The following is an 8,973-nucleotide window of genomic DNA, read 5'->3' as shown; positions in this document are numbered from 1 at the left end:
CCATTAACAGAGGATTAACCCTTAAAAGCAATAGCGTGTTGCATATTCATACTCTTCATACATGATGCATAAATGCCATTCAAACAAAGGATTCTGTCTGGTCAGTGTCAACTTCTGCCTCCTAATCCTCAGCGGAGTCTTCATGGCTGAGCAAAGCGGGAAGAAGTTCGTTTCTTCTGATAAGAGAGCAGTAAATTGTCTTTCTCTGAAAGATTTAGGTGTCCTGTGGCTGCTATCTGGTGCAAGTACCTCATTCCTTTCTTAAAAAACTATCCCACATACATAGTTCCTACCTTAACTAGAAAACTGAATTTACCATACTGTTAAAATGTTGATACTGCCCTATTAATCACTACAACAAAATACATATAGTATTTTATATCTGCATAGAGATATATAATATGCACTTTTCACACTGCCAAGGTAAAGGGATTCCTTTAATCTGTCAAATCACAAATAAAATAAATAAAAAGGCTGTCCCTGTTACAGCAAAAAATCTGATATGCCCACAAACACCACAAATGGGGGCGGGGGAGGGGATTTCCTGGAATTCTTTTAATTTGGTTTAATGCCCATAAATCACCACACTAGGTTTTCCACATAAAATGCTGCACTTGTTGCAAACAAAATCTTAAAATCTCACATGCAGAATTATACAATCCCAAGAATCAAATTACCACAATGCAGGGGAAAAAAACCACACAACTTCCCTGTACCTCAAGTCTTGGGAATCAATTTATAACAAGCTGTCTCTATTACAGCTCTGACAGCCCACAAACACCAGTTTAAGTTAAAACCCTTCTAAAAGGGTGGCTTAACCCTTTTGACTCAGGCTCAAGCTTAATACACAGCTTAACCTAGATGACACACAACAAAAATTACCAGCTTGTTACGATTATAACTTTTACACAATAGTCAGCAAAATCTCACACTACACCAGATGAATCCAAAGTTGCATCTTTGCAAACTCCACAAGGACAGGGACCACAAAGGCACCGTGTTACAGCGTTTGATCCTCGCCTCCCAGGTCCCACAGGCAAAGGATTGGTTAACACCTGAACACAAAGCCTTATAAAGACTGGTTAAACTCAAACACCAGGTGTCACAGCGAATGCTGCTACCCAAAACTAGAAAGTTCACACACACAAACTCACTGTGAAAGGGGTATTTCTTTCCACACACACCAACTCAGCTATAACAACCTTAGACCAGCATTTGCCCTTACGACTGCTAGCCCCAGTTGGTGGCAAACTGAGCTCTCTATGGTGAAACAAATGGCAGCACCAAAAGCCCAAGCTCAGTACAACAGTTCAACAACTCTTTCTGCTGGCAACCAGATTTCAACTGCGACTTCAGCTTGCAAGCACACTACAGAGGCACAAGCTGCTCATGGGACATCTCCCACGATTTACCAAAGGGCCTCTCCTGACCACGCCTTAGCGGTCACTGTTTAAAACTGTTTCAATTTTTAAACATACCATTTTGTCTGGAGTTTTAGTAGTCAGGGGTCCTTGTCTGCTGCTGGATTAACAGTCTGTGCAGCAGAGCCCACTCTTCCAGGAATATCCTGGGGGTGCACCAAGGGGGTCCATGACCTGAGCTGGTCTCACAGCCCAGCAGAGTCTCCTCCTGGCTGGCTTGCTAACGGAATCGTTAAAACTGAAGATCATGGACAAAGACTCTAACTAGTCAAAAATTAGAAAGTTTTATGTTTATTACACCGGTGGGCAGCATGGGGGAGTCATTCTTGAAATGTGTGACTGTCGCAAACATCTTTTGTGGAAATTCCTTTCCTTAAGATATTTCCTCCTGAGAAGCTGAGAGGCCTCAGGAACAAAATGTAAACATTGATTATCTGCTGCTGGGGAATGCAACAGGTGCATCTTTGACTGGCCCATGTTGGATGTTTGTAATTAATGGCCAATCACAGTCCAGCTGGCTCAGACACAGAGCCTGGGCCACAAACCTTTGTTATCATTTTTTCCTATTCTATTCTTAGCTGGCCTTCTGATGAAATCCTTTCTTCTATTCTTTAAGTATAGTTTCAACGTTATATATTTTATAAAATAATAAATCAAGCCTTCTGAAACATGGAATCAGATCTTCATCTCTTCCCTCATCCAAGAACCCCTGTGAGCACAGTCACAGGTGGTGACCCTCGACTGAGGAAGAAATCATCACTGGTGAGACCCCAGACGAGCATTACTACACTGGGTAAACCCCAAGTGTGTGGCATTGATGGTCACCTCACAGGTGACCACAGAAGTGGATTCTAGCCAGGAGCTGAAGAACTGAAGATCCTGAATTTGGATAGAGTTCACAGCCAGGACTGACCACAAAGAGAACCTTTTGAAAATCCTCCAGAGAAGATGTCCTGAAAGCCTAGCAGCACAGAGCAGCGCCCTGGAGCCTGGAGGACACTGTCACAAGGTACTGTTAACTCTTCCCTTCCTGACGATGCTGCCTTTCACAGAATGTGGCTGCACATGTGGGCGGGGGTGCCCATGGAGGCAGAGGTTCCTTTCTCCCCCTCAGAGGAGAAACTTACTGGCCTCTGGCAAAAATGGGTTCATGAGGACAAAGTTCCTACGGTGAAGAGACATTTCTATGAATTTTTCCGGTGGGTAAAGTTCCACATCCTAATTAGTTCCTTGTACTAATCAAGGGCATGGAGCACATTTTCACGAATGTGCTCTATGCCCTTGATTAGTACATATGGGAATGCATGGAATTCATTATTATGGCTCAGTGTCAGGATTTTGGATACCCTCGGATCTATCCGTCATTCAAAACGCTCTTCCCAGTTGTGAAACGGAAAGCAGCTCCATTTCAGTGGATTGCCAACTGCATGGGGCAAGCCCCGTTCCCGGATGAGGACCCTCTGCAGGAAGACGACCTGATGCTTCCCAGTCCCCCTGAATCGCAGCAGGGGGAGGGCGAGATTTTTCCCGCAGCCGAAGAAGTTTTTTTCCTGCATTTTCGGGGCACGCTCAGACGGAGCCGCTTTTTCTCCCTCCTTGTTGCTCTCAGAGGCGGTTTGAGTGGGCAGCGCCGCCCCTGGCATCCCCGCCCGCAACTCCGCCGGCTTCTGCGCCTGCACGGGCGACCTCCGACACACCGCTTCCCGCGGCCGTGCCGGAGTTGCTGGGCAACGCACTCGGCGACAACAGCGACCCGGCGCCGCCCCCGCCGCCTCCCGTGCGGACTGCGCCGCCTTCTCTGACTGCGCTTCCGTGGCCGACCCCAGAGCCAGGGGCAGGAGATGCTGCCGACCCCGTGCCGCCCCCGCCAGCCCTTCCCGCAGGGGCAGAGCGCGCGCCTGCGCTGCCGCTCCTGGAGCCGAGCCACACAACGGCGGCGTTTTCCCGCGCACCCCTGCTGCCCCCGCCGCCCGCCCCGCCAGTTCTGCCGCCTTCGGGGACTCCGTCCTCCGTGTCTGCGTCAGAGGCTGCCCTGGAACCGGCGGCATGTCCGAGCTCGGACCGTCCCGGGCCGTTTGCCCTTGCGGCAGCGGCTCCAGCAGCCGGCCTCTCCTTCCGTGGAGGAGGCGCGGCTCGGCAGCTGAGTGCGGGCGCGGCCCGGCTGCCGGCTTTCAAGCTCAGCGTTCTTGGCGGGTTGGGGGTGTTTGATCGGTGGTTTCCCTTTGGGGGCGCAAATCTCTCTGCCGCCCCTCGCGTGCCCCAGCGGCGAGGGGGAGGCGGCTCCCGAACGTTCTGCCTTTGGTCCTCAGCCCAGAGGGGGTGGGGATGGTACCGGGAGGCAGATGGGAGGAACACATTTTGCATTTCATTGCAGAGGAAGAGGGAACGGCGGAAACCCATCAATCCTTGCTTGCTGTGGGGAAAAAACATTCCCAGAGCCGAGATGAAGATTCTCGGGGCAGCTTCAATTCCCCACTGCTGGCATGCCTCGGTGGGTTTGGGGGCAGGAAGCGTTTGGTCACCCATGCTGCGATTGCACTGGCGGCAGGGCGCTGGTCTGTGACAAGGCAGAGCCCGCCTGGCGGGCTGGGCCTGGGCTGTTTGGCTCGGTTCCCCGGGCCAGGGCCACCGCCCGGCCTCCTGTTGGGTTTGGGGGCTTCGCTTCCCCCGTCAGAACCTGCGCCGCTATTTTGTGGGCCAGGTCTGAGGTTCCTGATCCATCCAAGAGGGCCAGGGTCCCCCAGGGCCCCTCAGGCTGTCTGCTGCTGCTGCTCTTTGAGAAAAAAAAAAAAAAAAAAAAAAAAAAAAAAAAAAAAAAAAAAAAAAGATTGAAATAGCTCAAAAGCATTGAAGAGCCAAAATTTAGTGTCAGCCCAAGATGTTCAATAAAGGGCTGTGGCAAAGACATTCCAGAAATTCTCAAAAAAATTGCTTGAAATTGTTTGATGACTGTCAGTGGATTTTTGATAACTATTGATGGATTTTTCTGTAGCGTTTGGATTTTCTTTGCATTGCTTTTGTATTTTCTTATTTTGTAAGATTGTTTTAGTGATATGATAGAATTTTATGTTCTACATTCCACACCAGCACTTGACTGAGGCTTTGATTGGCAACAGATAACCTGTCAAGTGTTTGTTCTTTCCTCTGCATGAGCCCAGCAGAGAAAATTACAAACACTTTTCTTTTTAATTTAACTAAATAAAAAAAGGTGACATGTCGCAGACATCTTTGTGAAAATCCTTTCCTTAGGATTTTTTTTTCCTTCTGAGAAGCTCAGGCCTTAGAAACAAAATGTAACCAATGGTTATCTGCTGCTGTGGAAATGCATCAGGTGGATTTTTGATTGGCCCATCTTGGATGTTTATAATTAATGGCCAATCAAGGCCAAGCTATCTCAGACAGAGTCCAAGAGAGCTGCCTTTTGTTATCATTCTTTTCATTCTATTCTTAGCTAGCCTTCTGAGAGGAAACCTTTCTTTCTATTCTTTTTACTTAGTTATAATGTAATATATATATAATAAAGTAATAAATCAAGACTTCTGAACGTGGAGTCAACATTCTCGTCTCTTCCCTCACCTGAAGACCCCTGTGACCGCTGTCACAGAGGGTCCTGATGTCTGAGGGAGGGGTCCTGAGGGGGGATCCCAGTGCATGAGGACAATGAAATTTGGGGTTCCCGGTGCTCTGGGGGGTCCCAGTGGGTGCCCAAGGGCAGTGTGTGACACAGAGAGAGACCCCGGTGACACCAGGGAGCCGCACACGGGGGCTGGGCCAGTCCTGGTGACACTCGGGGGGCTCTTGGTGGCACAAGGACCCCCCAGGATCTCCTGCATGAGGTCCTGGTGACACGAGAAGCTGGTGGCACCCGAAGGGCTCTTGGTGACATGCAGCGCTGTGGCACTGTCATGGTTTAGTCCTGGCACAGAGCCAGTGTCCCCATGAGAATACCCTCTCCCTGGTGTCTGCTGTGAGATGTGACCAGGAATAAGCAAAGCAGGCTCCTGCTTAGAAATAAGGAAAGCTTTATTAACTAAACTACAAGAAAAGAAGAAAGAAAAAAAAAACATAAGGAAAAAAAATATGAAAACCTTACAAAAGCACTTTCCTCCTCCCCCCCACCAAATTTCCCAATGCAATACATTCCCCCAAAATTACCAACTCTCAGTCCAGCACCACCCTTTAGAATACTCAGCCTTCAGTTCATCAAGAGGAGAGGAGTCCTTCTTGCACCATAGGCTTCCCCTGGAAACACGTTGAAACCTCGTGTGCTCCCATGTCACTCAGCACCGCCCGGAAAGTCCTTTGCCATCGTGACACCTTCCTTCCATGCCCAGTGCTCTCACCACTGTGCATGGACCAGAGCTTCCTCTAGGGTTGTCTTTCAAGGATGTCTTGTCTCACTCCAAAAAGGCACAGTCTCTCCTTGGGGACATCTATCCCCCCCCAGTTTTTCACCCCCTGGGGCCGAGGGGTCCCCACACTGAACCCTCCCGGTTCTGAGGCACTGCCTCCCCCTAAATGCAGTCTCTGTGTCACAGGAAAAAAACTGGTTCAGTCTATGGCCACACAAGGAAAGTCCAGCCAGAAGGCCACTCTGTCATCTCTCCCCCCACTCAGTCAGTTTTCTCCACTTCCTTCAGGCCTATCTTTTCTTATCTCATCTCTTATCTCTCTTCTCATTCAGCTCCAGGAGGATCAGCATTTTGCAATGTCTCAATCATGCAAGAAAAGGGTTAAAAATTTCAGTCTCTGCCTGTCCCAGAGCTCTGGAACTCCCACCGGAACTCCCACCGCTGTTCTGGCCAGGCACTCCCCCCGCTTCTCCTGCTGGGCCAGCAACGCTATCGAATTCAGACATCACTATCGAATTTAGACGCTGCTCTCTCTCTCTCTCTTCCCTGGGGGGAGCTGCCTGATGTCTCTTCCTCTTGGCACTCCTCCATCCTTGGGCTGGGCCTACCTCATGGCCTCGTGGCTTTTCCCCTCCCCCCGGCCAGCCGGCAGCTGGGACAGGGGGAGAGATCCAAAGCCTTTCCCGACGGAAGTCCAAAGAGAGCTTGCCAGGGGTGCAGCACCCATTGGCCTGATGGTAGTGACCACAGCATCCCAGAAATCCCATTTCCGGTCCAACCACCACAGGCACTCAAGGAGCTGGTGGCACTCAACTGTCCACAAGTCTCTCCAGTGACATCACTGCACCGATGACATCACAGTGGTGACATCACTGTCTCTGCAGCAGCCTCGGGATGTCCTTGATGGCTTTTTGGCACCGCTTGGCCACTGCGCGGCTGCCGGGGCCACCCGGGCCACCGGGGCCACCTGGGCCAGCATAGGGACTCAAGAGGAGGTTGTGGATATCCCACAGCGTCGGCAGCAGGTGATGTGTGGCCAGGCGGGCGCTGCCCTCCCAGAGACGCTCAAACTCAGCCACGTCGGCCACCAAGGCCTCAAGGATATTGGGGGACATCTGCTCTGGCCACTTCAGGGTGTCCTCAATCTCCTCGAGCTGGGTCTGCATGTCCCAGGTGAACTCCATGGCTTTGTCACACGCGTCCACCAGACGCTTCAGCGGCGCCAGGGCCACCACTGCCCAATGTCCCCTCCAGGTGGCCGCCCTCGCCCGGCTGGTGGCCACCACGGCCTCATCCATGGCCTCGCTGGTAGCTTCCTCTTCCTCACTGGTGGCCGCTGCCACCTGAGCATCGTGCGTGGCCCCTGCCGAGGCCCCCTCGACCCTGTCCAGGGTCACCGGCAGCCACCAGGGTGTGGCCTCCAGGCTGTCCCCAGGTTGTCCCCTCTCCCTGAAGGTGGCCTTTAACCACAGGTGCTTGGCCCAGGAGGGGGTCGCGTCCCAGCAGGTCTTGCGCAGCTCATCTGCCTCCTCCTGCAGCCGGTCCCATCTCTCCCTGAGCGCGGCCACCAACTCCTGCCAGGCCTTGGCCGCGGCTCTCACATCGGCCCAGTTGGTCCCAGGGGTGGCCCAGAGGGCGGCCAGGGCCTGGCCCAGGGAGGGGACACCACGGTGGCCCATGGAGGCGACATCGCCGTGGTCCAGGGTCTCACGGAGGCTCTGGGTGAATCTCCTCAGGGCCGCGGGCAGGAACTTTGGCGACACGCGCTGCCGCACGTCCCTGTGTGACCCGGTCACGGTGGCCGCCACCTTGCCCAGGGTGGCCACCACGGACACCAGCGCCTTCAGCAACTGGGGAGGGGACAGGGGACGTGTCAGGGACCTGGTGGCACTTGTGGCCGCCTGCAGGGGCCTCTGTGACCTCCTGGGGTCCCCACTGTCCCTTTGTCATCCCCTCGTCCCCACTGGCACCCCCGTGTCCCCCCCGTCTCCCACTGCTCCCTCCTCCCCCGTGCCCCCTCCCCCCACCGTGTCCTTCTCTCCCCACCCCCGCGCCCCCGGTCGCACCTTCTGGTTCTGCTGGCTCATTGGTGACCCGGCGGGGACACCTTGGGGACGCTCCGGTGGCGAAGGAGCCCCGGGACAGGCGCCGGTCCCGGCCCAGAAACGGCCCCGGCGCTCGCGGAAATGCCCGAACGCGATCGGGAGGCGCCGGAAGGGGCCAGGGCCAGAGGGACTGACGTCACCGTCCCGCCCATCACAAGTACCGCCCCAATCCATGGGAAGCAGCAGATTGGATTCGGGAGCTTTTTAGGCTGAATCCCAGGGGATTTAGGCTCCATCCCGCCATTTCCAGGCGGATTAAATCCACCGTTCCCGGCTGGATTAATGAGGGAACGCGGAGGGTTCTGAGGAGCGGGCGGAACTGCCCTCAACCAAGATGGCGGCGCTGCTTCTCTCGCGAGACCTCTGGCGAGAAGCGGGGTGGGGGCGGTTGGGAGGGGATTTGGGTGGTCCTGAGGGAGAATGGGGGGTCCTGAGGAGATTTGGGGGGATTTGAGGGGATGTGGAGAGTTCTGATGGGGTTTGTGGGGTCCTGAGAGGGCGTGAGAGGGTTTAGGGAATCCTGAGGGGATCTGGGGGATCCTGAGGGGATTTAAGGGGATCTGAGGGGAGATTGGGGGGGTCCTGAGAGAGAACTGGGGGCGCTGAGGCGATGTGAGGGGGTTTGGGGTTCGTCAGGGAGAACTGGGGGTTCTGAGAGAGAATTGGGGGTAGGTATCTGAGTGTTATGAATAAGAAGCTTGACTAGGCAAATATTCAAGCAGCAATCAATTTAGTAATTAATATCATAAAGTATGAGCAATACAGCGCTGGGTACAGTGGGGGAAGTTTTCCCTCCAACTGCACACCAATAGTTGAGGGTTACAGGTATTTATAGGGGTACTCATAAGCTTTCTCACCAGTTTCTATTCCAATTTTTACTCATCAGCAGTTTCTACTCCAAATTTTTACGTCACAATTCTATACACTATTGTGATTTAGTTTTTCTCAGGATGTATCCCAAAAGGATTATCCCCAGATGGTGGTGGTCCAGTTTCCGAAAGAAGAAAGATGTATCCCATATGGTGAAGTGCAGCTCCCCAGGTGTGGGTCCACCCTTTAATTGCAAAGACTATAAATCTCATAACAGTGATGTTC

The 8,973-nt window shown here is 52.8% G+C and overlaps 1 protein-coding gene across 1 annotated transcript; it reads right to left on the bottom strand.

Moving 5' to 3' along the window:
* Positions 1 to 5,426: 5,426 nt before the first annotated feature.
* Positions 5,427 to 8,186, bottom strand: LOC131093408 (uncharacterized). Its single transcript, XM_058040566.1, has 2 exons — positions 7,840 to 8,186; positions 5,427 to 7,623 (listed from the first exon to the last, which is right to left on the bottom strand). The coding sequence occupies exons 1-2, from the start codon at positions 8,050 to 8,052 to the stop codon at positions 6,643 to 6,645; spliced, it is 1,194 nt and encodes a 397-aa protein (XP_057896549.1). The 5' UTR covers positions 8,053 to 8,186; the 3' UTR covers positions 5,427 to 6,642.
* Between the last annotated feature and the right edge of the window lie 787 nt (positions 8,187 to 8,973).

Source organism: Melospiza georgiana, chromosome 25, assembly GCF_028018845.1.
Source record: "Melospiza georgiana isolate bMelGeo1 chromosome 25, bMelGeo1.pri, whole genome shotgun sequence".
Taxonomy (NCBI): Eukaryota; Metazoa; Chordata; class Aves; order Passeriformes; family Passerellidae; genus Melospiza; species Melospiza georgiana.
This window is presented reverse-complemented; position numbering and strand designations above follow the sequence as displayed.